Genomic DNA, 14,721 nt, shown 5'->3' with positions numbered 1-14,721 from the left:
ACAACGGGTGTAATCGTTATGTACTGGAACATGTACCAATCAACATAAAAATTTAATTAAAAAATTAGCATGCAAAAGCAATGTAGTGTGGAGACAATAAAGGAAAAAATCATGATCATCGAAACAGAATTTTAGATGCCATAAAAAAAAGTACAAAATATTTGCAAGACAAAGAATAAATACCAAGAGTTTTTTGATGAAATAGTTAAAAGTCTGCATTTATCTCTAAGGTGAAGGGCAGTCCCTCCCTCGAGAGCTCAGTGACACACAAGTAACAGATGGTAAAAGCCAGATGTGGTGGCACATGCCTGTAATCCCAGCACTCAGGGGGCCAAGCCAGGAGGATCTCTGAGTTCAAGGCCAGCCTAGACTACCTAGCAGACCATCTTTTTAACAAAACAAAACAAAAGAACCCATAAACAGAACCCCGCCAAAAAAACACAGATGGTAAGGAATGGGACTGGAACACAAAAAAGCTCCCATGCTCCCCATCAGCCCTAGAGCTGTCCCTTGGGTGCTAATATTATCTCAGTAACTGAGATAAAAACCACAGCAGATATTCCAACCACCTACTTGTGTTATCTAAAGAATTACACTTCGTGCCCATGGGCATTTTTTTTTTTTGGGTATGAGGATTGAATTTGGGTCCTTGCGCTTTCGAAGCAGGCTGCGGAACCACTGAGCTAAATCCCCAGCCCCCCATGGGCATTTTATTTGCAAGTTTGCCATCTTCATCCTACATTTTCCAGGCAGATGATCCATCTAGGGAATTGCAGCTGAGACCTTCTGGAGTAGGAGCAGGTCACACCGGTCACAGCCCTCCCTGGATCAGAATCTGCGCCTCGGCTCTACCTGTGCAACGCTGCTGCTGCTGCCTGAGGGCCAGGGCGGGCGGGCACTGCTCCTGACTGCTGGCGATGAAGGTGGAACGGGTTGAGCTTGAAGTCTGGAGGAGGAGACACTGCTTGAGCCTGTTTCTCCCAGTGTCTGCGCTGCCAGCATCAGAGTTCACATCACAACTTCCTGGGGGCGGTGAGGGCAGCCGCTACCTGGCACTCTGACACCCAGATGTCTTGCCAGTGAACCTATCTTTAGAGGTATGCCATACTCAAGTTTTGAATTCCTACTTTTTTTGTTTATTTTTGAGACAAGGTCTCGGTATCCAGTTCAGGCTGTCCTTGAATTCTCTGTGTAGCCCAAGATGGCCTCAAACTGTGGCGATCCTCCTGCCTCAGCCTCCAGAGTGCTAGTTTTTTTCCTCATGTGCCCTCATGCCTGACTTCAGCTTTTTATTGTGCTAGATTAGGTACTTTCAGGATCTTCAAAGGAAGTGAACCCTGCCTTGCCTGTAAAATGTTGTTTTTCTGGGGGCGGGGATTTAGCTCAGTTGTTTTGCTGCCTGCTGCGCAAGCACAAGGACCAGAGTTCGATCCCCGGTACAAAAAAAAATTCTGTTTTTCTAGATACCTGTTCCAGAACAGAGACCACCTTGCTGATGTGATGTCCCATGTGGTCACCAAGATCTAGTCACCTGCCAGACTAATATCCTGCTTGAGGCCAACTCTCAGCACATGTGGCTGTTCCCAACCCCACTCAGTGGTCACATCTTCCATTGCATGGGTGGGCAGTGGGGTGCAGATCCTTTGCTCCTAGGCCTGGGACTGTCACACTGGGAAGTAGAAGTATGGAAGCAGCATCTTCCAGGAGACACTTGCTTTCCTCAGTGTGTGACTTCCACTCAGGCACAGTGGTGCATGCCTGTAATCCCAGCACTGGGGAGGCTGAGGCAGGAAGACTGCCTCAAGTTTGAGGCCAACCTGGACTACATAGCAAGACCCTGTCTCAAAACCAAAACCAAACCACAATTTCTTCCATTTTTCAAGCTCTGGCTCATTTCCTATGTCTCCATTTCAACATTCTGCACTGCATTTGTAACTGGGATTGTCGTGTTGCCCATTTGCTCAGCTTTTATCTCCACCAGGAGGGACAGGTAGCTCTGCAAAGGAGCAGGTGCTGGCTGAGAGGTGAGCCGGGTGACTTGTGGCCATGAGGGAAGGCTCTGCCCTCAATCTCGGTCCCATCCAACCGGCCAGGGTAGGAACCAGGGTGGAAGGATGGTGCCTGCCTCTGGCAAAGCTGACAGGACACTAAGTCCCCACTGCCTGACTGGCTTCTAGGAGTCAGCAGCTTCCTGGTTACTAAACTGCAAATAAACAGATAACAGTACAGAGTGAACAAAACTTTATTTGTGTGACTGGGGATTGAATTCCGGGTCTTTGCCCTGAGCTACATCCCAGGTCCCACTCCCCCTTTAAATTTTTTTGAGACAGTTTTTCTAGGTTGTCCAAACTGGGCTTGAACTTTCGATCCTCCTGCCTCAGCCTCTCAGAAGGCTGGAATTACAGGCATGTATGTGACTATGCCCTGTGATGGCATTATTTAAAAAAATAATTTCACACGACCTATGAAATTATTACTGCCATGTGATGGTCACAAGAAACAATCACATTAAATTCCCCAGACGCTGAGTCCTGAGCATGAGGAGTGTGGACCCTGAGGCTGCAGAAGGGTCACTGGGTCCAGACTGTGAATGACACAGAGGACTTGAGGTTCAAGTAGGGAGACACTGGCTCTAGTGGTGGTGCACGTCTGTCATCCCAGGACTCTGGAGGCTGAGGCAGGAGGATCACAAGGTCCAGCACAGCCTGGACAACGTAAGAGATTTGGAGAGACCCTGTCTCAAAATTAAAAATAAGAAGAAAAGGGGCTGGGGATGTAGCTCAGTGCCAAGGGCCTCGTTCAATCCCTGAACCGGGATGGGGGGAAACCCTCCTCGGTGGTTGGGAGTGGGAAGGTCAGGAGGTGGGTGGGGCCTGGCCCTGACCAATCTGTACCATCTGAGGGGGACCCCTGGGCTTTCCAGAGAGTCCTCTGGGTCCTGCCCACTTGGGGGTCCTCACCCATCTTGGAGTGGGGGAGGCCTTGCCGCCTGGCCTGAGGCAGCCGCTTTGCTTGGGGACAGGCCTGCACCCGGTGCCACTCCAGTGGGGTGAGGACCCTGAAGGGCAGCCCTTGCCCAACTCGGAAGACTGGGGAGGGGGGGCCGACAGGAAGAGGAGCTGAGCAGGACTCCTGTGACTTGCAGGACTCAGGCACCAGCAGGCACTCGGCCACACCTGCTTCCCTGCATGCCCTGGGGCTGCTCTATGTCCCTGGAGTCTGTGGGCTGGGGTTTCCATGAACCCCCAGGGGCCTCATCCAAGTGCAGACCTGCCTGGTGGCGGCTCTTCTTTCCTGTTGGGGTCCACTGCCCTGCAAGGTAATCTGGGAGACCGGATGTGAGTGCTCAAGAGAATGGAGCCAGCGAAAGCGCTGGAGGTGCAGGTGGTGGTGCCCACCTAGAATGCCAGCCATAACTCTAGGAGGCTGAGGCAGGCGGGCTGCAAATTATTGGAACCAGCCTGAGCAATTTAGAGACTTAGGCCCTGTCTCAAAAAATTAAAAAAGGCTGAGTCCTTGTGGTGGTGCATGCCTTAATCCTAGCTCTGGGGAAGCTGAGGCAGGAGGAATGCAGTGAGTTGAGGCCAGCCTGGGCAACATAGTGAATTCAAGGCCAGCCTGAACTACACAGGGAGACCCTGTCTCAACAAAACAAAAAAACAGAAACCAAAAAACCCCTAAAATGGTTGTGGAGGAATTGCAGAACGTCCCGGTTGCTCTAAGGCCACACTGCAGCCTGGCGCTGCTTCTGGAGCAGAACATTAACTTCTGCCTCGAAGGTCGTGCACCGGAACCAGAAGCGTGCACTTCACCTAGGGACCGGGCCCTCGTGTCCCCAGCACCACGTCCTCCCCTTGCCAGAGCGCGGCACACGATCCTCTGACCCCGAGGTCACTGGCCCTGACCCGAGCCGTCTGTTAATCAGTCTTCCCCCGAGGACGCTGGCCCTTGGACAAGCGCACGGCTCTGTCCTCAAACAGCACCTGGCTGGGCTCAGAGCTGGACGGGGACACCGGAGACGCGGCCCTGGGTGATGCTGCCGGGCCCTCCTCACCTTAGCCAAACACAGAATCCGGGCCTCCACCCCGACTGCGCGGTCCTCTCCTGGGCTCCCCCACTGCTCTTTTTGGTTCTATTTGTTTTTCGGTACCGGGGATTGAACTCAGGACCTTGTGCTTGCGAGGCAGGCGTGGCACCACTAAGCTAAATCCCCAGCCCCTGTTTTATTTTATTTTATTTGTTTTTGGTACCGGGGAATCGAACTCGGGTTCTTGCGCTTGCGCAGCAGGCAGCGAAGCCACTGAGCTAAGTCCCCGGCCCTCCTGTTTTATTTTTTTGAGGCAAAGTCTCACTATGCAGCCTACGCTGGCCTTGAACTCACAGCGACTCTCCTGCCTCAGCCTCCCTAGTGCTGGGATGACTGGTGTGCAACACCACGCCGTTAACTGCTGCCCTCCTGCAGTGGACCACGAAACTCTTCGCTTTGCTGTATCCCTTGGCCTTTGGTAAATTCTTTTTACCACCCACAGCACTGGCCTCTCGCAGCCAGCGCCTGGCCCCGGTGTGAGCCCGCCCCCGTGTCTCTGGTTGCGGCCCTCCACGCGGCCCTCCAGGGGCTCCCTCCGGCCACACGCGGCGGGGCCCGCGCCCCTGCCCAGGTGGGTGCGCTCGGAGGCCGGGTCTCCCAGGGCGGGCGCTCCTGGGCAGAGGGTACGGTCGCGTCCGCCTTCCCGCGGATCGCCTCCCCTGCTGGTGCCACTCCGAGGGGCGCAACCCCCTGGCCACCCCGTGCCGGGCCGGGCCGGTCACTCTGTGGCCGGTGATCGCGGTGCCTCCCCGCGGGGATAGGGGTCAGAAGAGCACGCCAAAGTGCGCCACCAGGCAGGGTCCCCAACCCGCCAGGGGGACGGCGAGGCCGCCTCTGTCCCCTGCGCCCCCTGGTGGGGCCCGAGCCCGGCCTGCGGTCAGATCTGTGAGACTGAGTTCCGCGGAAGTGCGGACCCTTCAGGGAACTGCGAAGGCGGGAGCTGGGGTCAAAGGTTAGGACTTGGGGAGGGTGACAAGGGTGGGAGGGTGCCACCGCCACGGGGGCGCGGGCGGTGAACGCAGCTAATTTACAGCGGAGATAAAGGCCCCTCCCACCCCGGTGCGCAGAAGCCGAGGTCCCGCTCGGGGCGCGGCTGAAAAGAGCGGGAACTTAGGGTCTCCGGCTCGTCTCTCCCGACCCTGCCTCCCAGGGGTGTCTCCCTCCCGAGTCGCGGCCGGGTCCCCCTGGTCCGGTCCTTGCCTCCCCGCCTCCTGCCCACGGCGCCACCGCCTCCCCATCCCCGTGGCTCCCGGGACCCCAGTGCGCCCGGGTCCTGCGGGGCGTCGCACACGTGGCCGCGTGGCGCCGAGGGCGGGGTCAGGGGGACCCCGCGAGGTGGTGGCTGCCGCGGGAATCCGCCACCTGTGAATCCTGTCAGCCTGCAGTGTCCGAGGAGCCCGCGAGGCCCTCGACTATCCCAGGGCAGCGTGTGAGTGTGGCCGGGCTCCCCGCCGGCGGCCCCGGAGCTGGAACCTCGCAGAGAGGGAGGTCTCGAGGCTCTAGGGGCTGGGACACGGTTGGGCGCACACCAGGGCTGGAGCTGCCCCCCCCCCCGCCCCGGATCCTCCCCTCCCCTCCCCTCCGCTGCCCTCGTCCTGGGCAGCTGGCCACCCTTCCGCCGGGTCTGCAGGGCGCCTCACAGCTGACTCGGAAATGCTGGGGACCAGGGGACCCCGCTGTTAATTAAAGCATCACAGTATGGATGCCCTGTGATTCCTGCCCATTGTTCCGATGGTCAGTGAACAGTCAGTGAGGCTCGGGTTAGAGGAGGAGTATCTATAACTCTCCAAGGTCGCCAAAGGACCCTAAGTTTATATTTTTTTGAGGCAGGCGCAGTGCCATTGAGCTAAAATCCCCGGCTAAAGACCCCTGTCTAATTTGTGTCGCTGGTGAAAGGATGATTCCCACCGTCCCTATCTGCTGTCCAGCAGACTGCAGTCAGGCTCAGGAAGGAAGAGCCACGCAGGTGTCCCGAGGAGCCTCAGGGAGGACAGGCCCTCTGGGGTGCAGAGGGGAGGCTCACTGGATCCTGCTCCTCAGTCAGTATGGGCCTCACCATCCTGCCTGCCTTCTGGGGTTTAAGCAGGAGGTGTCCGGAGAGGTGCCGCAGGGATAGGCGGCTTGTGGCAAGCAGTGGGGCACAGTGATGGCTCTTCTCCATCCTCTTCTATCCCTGGGAGGCAGAGTCACCCAGTGCAGGTTGCTCACCCACTCGTAGACACGGGGAGCTGGTCTGAGGCAGCTGCTTTTGCGCTGGTCGATGCGCTGTTGCCATGGTGACCCTGCTTGGTACGAGGTCCTGGGGCAGACACTGGGCTGTGTGCTTGGCCCAGGGGCCCAGGGGCAAAGCTGCTTGTGTGGGTCACAGTAGAGTAGCAGAGGGAGCTCACCTGGCCTCAGGGAGTGGGTCCCCCGGCTGTACCCTCGGGCAGCCACCTAATATCAGTGTGGGCCATGGCCTGCTCTGTGTGCACTGGGGTTTGGTGCCGACAGCCCTTCGGCCTGGGAAAGGGAGCTGCCCTCTCACCCAGCACATAATGCACATTTGTGGGGAGCTTGGTACAAAACTGTCATTAGAGGACCTGTTCCTTGGTCGGAAGAGGTTTCCTTGGTAACAGAGCAGCAGCCTGGCTTCAACTTATTGAAAGTCAGCCCTGCGGATGTGGTGGCTCACACCTGTCATCCCAGCACTTGGGAGGCTGAGGCAGGAGGATCGCTACAATTTCAAGGCCAGTCTGGGCTTCATAGTATAGAGAGACTCTGTCTCAAAAAACAGCAGTAACAAAGTCAAGCTTGGACACAAGGGATAACCAGAAGAGGGAGGCAGTGGGCGTCCCACGCTCACCAGTGGGTTGAAAGACCTAGAGGTCACCCAGCTGTCCCTGTGAGCTGTCCTGAAAAAGCAAGGGTGGCCAGGGATTTAGCTCAGTGGTTCCGCTGCCTGCACTTGCCTCACAAGTGCAAGGTCCTGAGTTTGACCCCCAGTACCAAAACAAAAACAAAGACAAAATCGAGGGCAAGCAACAATTTGGGGACGGCTGGAACCCAAAAGCACACGGCACCCTCCTTGCGTGTGGCAGGTTCAGGGTGAGGCCTGCAGATGCGAGGCTGGGGTGAACCAGGGCTGGCACCACTGGGTGAGCTCCGGTCACTCAGCCGCAGCCCCAGAGCTGGGTGTATTTTTCATTCAGATTTAATTTTGGGTGGGGCTTTGGACCAGCTGTTGATTCCTTCCTTCCTTTTCTGTCTCTGTTGCCCTCTCTTTCTTCTTCCCTTTTCATTCTCTTTCTCCTTGCTTTTCCTTAAGTTCTAATCTTTGGGGTGTCTGGGGTTGTTTCATTTTGTTCTATTTGGAGACTGAGGCTAGGCAGCCCTGAGCTACATCCTCAGCACCCCACCCCTGTACTCTGGCACTGAGCTGCAGCCAGAGATTTTTTTTTTTGAGACAAGATTTTGCTAAGTCGCTGAGTTGACCAGGCTGGGCTCAAACTTGGCATCCTCCTGCCTCAGCCTCCCAGAATGCTGGGATCACAGACAGACATGCGACATCATGCCTTTATTATTATTATTATTTTTGGTACTGGGGATAGAACTCAGGTCCTTCCAATTGTGAGGCCGGCAGGCGGTGGAACCACTGAGCTAAATCCCCAGTCCCTCGTTTTATTTGGAAAACAAGGTTGGTCACTCAATTGCCCAGGCTGGTCTCAATGTGACCTTCCTGCCTCTGCTTCCCAAACAACTGGGGTTTCAGGCGTGGGCAGCCCATGTGCGTTAATTTGCATGGTTTTTTTGGTCCTGGGGATCGAACTCAGGACCTTGCATTTTTGAGGCAGGTGTGGCACCATTGAGCTAAATTCCCAGCTCACATTTTATATTTATATTCATTCACTCACCTGCTCCTGTGTATGTGTGTGTATCCTACTTTTTAAAAATTTAATTTAATTTTTTTTGTGGTACTGGGGGTTGAACTCAGGACCTTGTGCTTGGCAAGGCAGGTGCAAGGCCACTGAGCTAAATTCCTGGCCCGTGTGTCCTACTTTGCCCAGCCTGACATAAAACCCTGTGCCAAGGGATTCCCCTGGCTCAGCCTCCTGGGTGAGGAGCTGGGATTGCAGCTCTGGCCACAGTGCCTACCTTTACGTTCTTTACAGTGTCCAGGCAGCTCTGCCAAAAAGAAAACACAAATGCTCTTGCGTTCCCTTCCTGGACTCTGCCTGGCTCTCCTTCCTTGATGTGATGACAGTGACAGGTCGGGTGTCCCTCACCTACTAGGGCTCCAAGCTGAAGAGTAAATACAACAAAGTCTCTGGAATGAGACCCCAGAAGCGAAACCACGAATCCCTGAAGAAAAGGAAAGAAAAGTGAAAACCTCCAGAAACCCACAGCTTCTCCGGCCCACAGCGGCCCAAGAAGAGACTCTGGATTTCTCGGCTCACAAGGTTCGTGCCTCTCCCCTCCCTGCACTTCAGCAGCCTCCAAAAAAGAAACGTTTTCCCACAGGAGATTCATTGTTTTGTTGGGTCAAATTCCAGGCAAAACTGGAGGTTTGCAGTTTGCCTTTTGGCTCTCAGTGGCCTTGTGCTTGCAAGGCAGGTGGTGGCACCATTGAGCTAAATCCACGGCCCATCTTTCTATTTTTTTGATAGGATCTCATGGAATTGCCTGGGGTGGCCTCCAATTTGCACTCCTCCTGCCTCAGCCTCCTGAGGAGTTGGAATTGCAGGTGTGCACAGCCCTGCTGGGCTCTCAATCCACAGAAATCCCTGGGCAGGCAGATCTGGTGCCCGTCTGACACCCGGCTCTGGAACAGTCACAAGGGGAGCACTCTTGAGGGGCGTAGTGGCGTATGCCTGTGATGCCAGCTACTCAGTAGGCTGAGACAGGAGAGTTCAAGGCCACCCTGGGCTACGTGGTGAAAAACAAAAGAAAATAAACAAAATCAAACATTTTTATTTTAAAAAGCTCACTAAATGGCCTTTCCAGCTGCAGACTCATGAAGGTAGGAATTTAGAGAAAGGCAGTGGTCTCCAAAGACAGGGCAACCCCATGAAATGGCTTTGTTTCTCTCCATTCATAGACAGACAAAGGCAGTATTGTTCTCTAGTTTTATTATTTCTCAATTTTCCCAACACATGAACTACAGCTCCTTTTGAGATTTTTTCCAGTGCTTTTCACAGCAAATACGCAAAGGGCATCATTAAAATGGTTGTACACAAACCAATTCTTTTGCATATAATTTACAATTAGTTGGAAAAAACTATTGTCCTGTTTTTGTCCTCTGAAGCCCTCGGCAGAAGAGTTTATCAGAGCGCAGAGCTCAATGCCTTGTGAGGATGGGGATGCAGCTGTCTCCCACGACACGTGATGCTTGGTCAGAAGACACGTGGGAGGGACAGGACGCGTAAGGCACCACTCCTGAAGTTCAGGTCGCTCGCAGGGACGAGGGGCGAGCACCACGCATGTGCACTCGAGGAAGGCGAACGAATGACAGAACCATAACCAGCACTATTTGTCAACTGCCAGCAATTCTTCAGCCTCCATGAAATACTGATTAAAAATGATTTGTACCTGAATACAACTTCCTGATAGCTTTTTATTTCATATTTTTCTTCACTGTTTACGATTCCTTGAAAAGAAAGGAACCACACCTTACTTCCACGCACCTGGTCACATGTATAAGTTACTGACAAACACGAATAGTTGCCTGCTTCCACTTTTGGGTGCACCAAGGTAACAGAAAGCAAACTGACCCAGTACACACAATACTGACTTCTAACCTACTGGTGAAGAAAAGGTCAGGAAAATGTAACAGTTCCACTTTTTAATATTAGCTATTTTCTTAATGCCTTCGTTCTTGGGAAAGGCCCAAATCTCATCATATTGACATGAATACATTTAAAAAAATTGTCTCTCAAGTGTAATATTTAATAAAACTAGGTACTGAAAAATGTTCTGAAATTTTTCAAGTCAGTGCTGTTTTCAAGTATATGAAAATGCTCAGAAGAAAAAACTCCGCGGCTGTGATTCTGGTGGCTGCAGGAACTCACTGCTGACAGCTCAGCTGGCGCTGCTGCCCAGCACTGACTGCAGGCACAGCGGCCATCCGCTGGGGTGGTTCCTCCACATCGTGGCTGGTTTCTAAGAGCAGCAAATACTTCAGTTATGGACAGACAAAGCAAATTAGAGACTGAAAGGAGACCTCATGTTTCACTACCAAGAAGGGAAGTCACTGGGTTCTCACTGTCTGGTGGCCGAGAGAGGCAGCTCCCTCAGGGCTCAGGTTGTTTGCATTGCTGCGTCATGGGCCAGGTGTGACACTTTGGTCTTGCTGCGGGATGAAGGCGCCCGAGGAGGTACATTCAAGATCAGCGGCGGGGCAGTTCAGTGCAGTGACTCCAGTTGGGGTGGGGAATGGAAGAGCCACATCTGGTCACATCCTGGAGAACACATGTCACTCTGCTGGTTGTGCTGCTGCAAGGACTTTCCAGAGGGGTTTGTGATAAACCCAGCTGTCTCCCTGCAAAAAGGGGAAACAAATTAAGGAAACACTCCTCTGATATTTTTGAAAATCAGAAACAAAATCTAAGTTAGGCGCGGCAGCCCACACCTGTAATCCCACGACCGAGGGATTGCAATTTGAGCCCAGCCTGGGCAACTTAGAGAGACCTTGTCTCAAAATAAAGGGGCAGTGCAAGGGCCCTGGGTTCAATCCCTAGTCACACATACCCACACACACACATCAAAGCTACAAGAAACACCTTCACTGAAATGGAATTGTTTTTACATAAAAGGGTTCTGTGAAACAATAAAGCCCCGAGCTCAGGACGCCCACCACGCCTGAGACGGGGCTGGCCAGGCAGGTGGGCACGGAGCAGCCCGGGAGTGCTGCGAGACAGACCACGGGGCAGAGGGAGTCTCCGTCCTCATCCTACCCCCTCCCTCCTTTAGTGGTGCTGGGAGTGGAGCCCAGGGCTCCTGTGTGCCAGGCAACTGCTCCACCACAGAGATACATCGCCAGACACATTTAGGTTTTTTTTTTGGTAACAGGGATTGAACTCGGGTCCTTGCGCTTGTGCAGCAGGCGGCGAAACCACTGAGCTACATCCTCGGCCCCATTTGTTTGTGTTTTAAGAATAATTCTTACAGTTGGGCATGGTAGTGCACACTTGTAATCCCAGCTACTCAGGAGGCTGAGGCAGATGATTAGGCCAGCCTAAGCAATTTAGGGACATTGTCTCAAAATAAAAATTTAAAATTAAAAAAAAATGCGATTATATATTTTATTTTAAAATTTACTCCATCCCTCTTGTTCCAAAGTATCATTTAAAGCCGGCACTTATTTGGATTCTGGTGACAAGGATCCCTAAAACCAGTCTAGCTGGGCTCCCCAGGCTATCTCCCAAGTAGCCTGTGCGCGGCCCCTGAGCTCGGGGCCAGGGATCCTGGGGCCAGGGATCCTGGGACCAGGCGCCGAGAAGCCACCACCCGCGACGGGCCACAGGGAGGCCCACGGTCCGTACATTCTCAGTTCCTGGGAACGGCTAGGCTACGTCAATCCTGGCACACGCGTCACCTGCCGCGCGTGCGCACAGAAGTGGCGCGGCGAGGCCCACGCATGCGCACCTCCTTGGTGAAGTACCGCGTCCTCCAGGCCGCGCCTGCCTCGGCTCGGAGCCGCTCCTCCGCCCGCTGCCGCTCTTCCAGCGCGCGCTTGTGCTCCGTGGCCTTGTCCATCTCCGCGTGGCTCAGCGCCTCCGTCACGTTCCTCCACAGCCGCCTGGAACCCAACACCACACGTCTCACCCACATGCTTTCTCAGCAAGAATCCCGGGGAGCACCTGCCCTAAATCCGGCTACACGTCCCCTCCCACCTGCGCTCCTAAGGCACCACGTCAAGGCTGCCGCTTCTGATTCTTTTTAATTAAAAGTAAGCTGGGGCCGGGGATTTAGCTCAGTGGTTTCCGCCGCCTGCTGCGCAAGCTCAGGGACCCGAGTTCGATCCCCGGTACCAAAAACAAAAAGCAAAACAAAAAAAAATAAAAGTAACCTGTAGCTTTCCAAGTTACAAAAGCAAAGTTTTCATTTATGGGAGCCTTAGAAATTAATAGATAAACTACGAAATTATCAAAAAAGTTGAAATGTAAGAGCCTGAGGAAATTACAGAGACTAGATTCACTCTCCCACTTCAGCTGGGAAACCAGACAAAACAATGAAACTGCCAGACACGTGGTGCAGGGCTGAACCCCAAGCACTCAGGAGGCTGAGGCAGGAGGATTGCTAGTTCGAGGGCTGTCTGGGCAACAAAAATGTCTCACTAAGTCTTAAAAAAAAGTAAAATGGGCTGGGGCTATCGCTCAGTGGTACACTTACCTAGCATTTATGGAGCCCTCCATTCATACCCCAGTACCACAAAACCCCAAAGCAAACCAAAACGTAACAGATGTTTTTCAGATATGGAGCAAAAAGATGATGTAGGACAAGCACCTTTGAGAGAAGGGAAGGGACTGGAGCCCCTGCGAGTGCCTCAACCCACTGCCTGGGAGTTTGCCACTCATCAGGGAGAGAAATGCTCCCACCTCGAGCAAAAGAAAGCTTCCATGGCAGATTTCTGAGGCAAGAACAGTTTTCAACAAGGGTGCTGGATGAACTCAGACCTTTGTGTAGCACCACACACAGAAGTGAACTCAAAAGGGACCACAGACCTGAGTGTAAAGTCTGTCACCCTTAGAGAGGCCACAGGAGAAGGCCTGAGACTGCAGGGGTTTCTCAGATGCAACACTGAAACTACCATCCCCAAAACCATCGACAACCAATCCTACCGCATCAGAATTAAAAACTGAGCTGGGCGTGGTAATCCCAGCACCTGGGAGGGTGATGCAGGAGGATCACCATGAGTTCGAGGCCAGCCTGAATTACACAGGGAGACCCTATCTCAAAAAACAAACAAAAAGTTAAGTGTAAATCAGACAGTCCTCAGAGGAAATATACAGCATTAAACATTTAGTAAAAATAGCTTCTCGGCCTTTTGGCTAAGATCACTGTAAACATTTAGAAAAGAAGAAAAAACCATGAGGGAAACACTAGGCATCTCACTGTCACCCCATTCTGGTCGGGAAGTTGTCGCTGCACCATGGCAACACCTGGCTGTGGACTCCCTGCGGCAGCTGCAGTCGAGAGGCTGTGGCTGAGCCTCTGCAGAGCATTTCACCTAAATATTTACCCTGTCTGCACAGAAAACGTTTTCTGACCCCTCACCTAAGCTTCCACTTTGAGCAACGGTTAACAAATAGCAAATGATTTGTTATGACCAAGTAGGAAATAGATGAAAGCAGAAATCAATGAAAGAGAAAACAGAAAAAGATAAAAATCAATGAAATCAAAAGGTAGCTCTTTTGAGTGAAGTTACTAAAAATTAACTAAAAATTAACCAGACCTTTAACCACACTGATGAGGGAAATAGAACCAAACCAATATAAGGCATGATTTTGGCCATCACCGTATATTTTACACAGATTGAAACAACAATCAGGTAATGTTATGAACTATATGCCAATAAAAGTGATAGATCAGGCCGGGGATTTAGCTCAGTGGTTATGCCACCTGCCTTGCAGGCGCAAGGTCCCGAGTTCATACCCGGTACCAAAAAAAAAAAGTGATACATTAAATAACCAGTTCCTTGAATGACAAACTACCAAAGCTCACTTAAAAAGAAATGGAGAACCAGGGCCAGGGATTTAGCTCAGTGGTTCTGGTGCCTGCCTCACAAGTGCAAGGTCCTGAGTTCGATCCCCGGTACCGCAAAAACAAAACAAAAAAAACCAGAACATAACACCCCTATGTACTAAAGATACTGCATTTGTAGTTAAAAACTTTCTTCTAAAGGAAACTACACAGCAATATCATTCATGAATACAGACACACATAAAAAAATTTTTTTTTTCTTTTTTCTTTTTTTGGTAGTGGGGATCGAACTCGGGACCTTGCGCTTGCAAGGCAGGCGCCGGAACCACTGAGCTAAATCCCCAGCCCCATAAAAAAATTCTTAACAAAATTTCAGCAAATACTATTTAGGAGCAACTCTTTAATGCCTGCTTTAATAATAGATTCTTGTATCTGTTTCTACATTCAATCTGCTGTGATACACTGTTTTGCCTTTTTTCCCCCAGACAGGATCTCGCTATGTAGTACAGGCTGTCCTTGAACTCACTATGTAGCCCAGGTTGGCTCCAAACTCTCAGTGATCCTCCTGTCTCAGCCTCCCAAGTGCTGGGATTATAGGTGTGCACCACTGGACCTGGCTGTGATATACTGTTTTAAAGCATTACAGAAAACCTGGCTTTACAGAGATATATGTAGAAAAATAATTTTTAACAGATTTTTTTTTTTTTTGGTACCGGGGACTGAACTCAGAACCTTGCACTTGTGAGGCAGGCAGCGGAACCACTGAGCTAAATCCCCGGCCCTTTAACAGAGTTTTTGAATAATTCAGTTCTTTATTACTGTGCCAAAACTTGGCAAGTGCAGTAATATTCTGCAATGTATCAAACTAAAGCTGTCAATTATTTTTCATCCTACCACTTGGAAATCCTGGCTTCATGTGCATGGATCACTCACCATACATGGTTCTCTAATAC

The 14,721-nt window shown here is 52.0% G+C and overlaps 1 protein-coding gene and 1 long non-coding RNA gene across 5 annotated transcripts in view; one reads left to right on the top strand and one right to left on the bottom strand.

Moving 5' to 3' along the window:
• Window positions 1-4,369: 4,369 nt before the first annotated feature.
• Window positions 4,370-9,553, top strand: LOC110348723 (uncharacterized). Of its 2 annotated transcripts, none has more exons than XR_002394197.2 (3): window positions 4,370-4,658; window positions 8,239-8,526; window positions 9,372-9,553. It is a non-coding gene; the product is annotated as an uncharacterized LOC110348723 (long non-coding RNA). The 2 variants fall into 2 exon arrangements; XR_002394198.2 differs by lacking the exon at window positions 4,370-4,658 and adding an exon at window positions 4,888-5,039.
• The window catches only part of Osbpl11 (oxysterol binding protein like 11), a 67,380-nt gene continuing 61,837 nt past the window's right edge, over window positions 9,179-14,721 (bottom strand). For all 3 annotated transcript variants that reach the window (XM_087186833.1, XM_004834930.3, XM_004834931.3), the window contains exons 13-14: window positions 11,711-11,864; window positions 9,179-10,604 (exon numbers count right to left, since the gene is read on the bottom strand). In XM_087186833.1, the coding sequence (XP_087042959.1) occupies window positions 10,539-10,604; window positions 11,711-11,864 (220 nt within the window). In that variant the 3' untranslated portion in view covers window positions 9,179-10,538. The remainder of the gene's footprint in view (window positions 10,605-11,710; window positions 11,865-14,721) is intronic.

Source organism: Heterocephalus glaber, unplaced genomic scaffold (genome assembly GCF_053883595.1).
Source record: "Heterocephalus glaber isolate CG9 unplaced genomic scaffold, H.glaber_assembly_v1.0 deba00001504, whole genome shotgun sequence".
Classification (NCBI taxonomy): domain Eukaryota; kingdom Metazoa; phylum Chordata; class Mammalia; order Rodentia; family Bathyergidae; genus Heterocephalus; species Heterocephalus glaber.
Note: the sequence above shows the minus strand (reverse complement) of the source record. Positions and strands in the feature narration are given on the sequence as shown.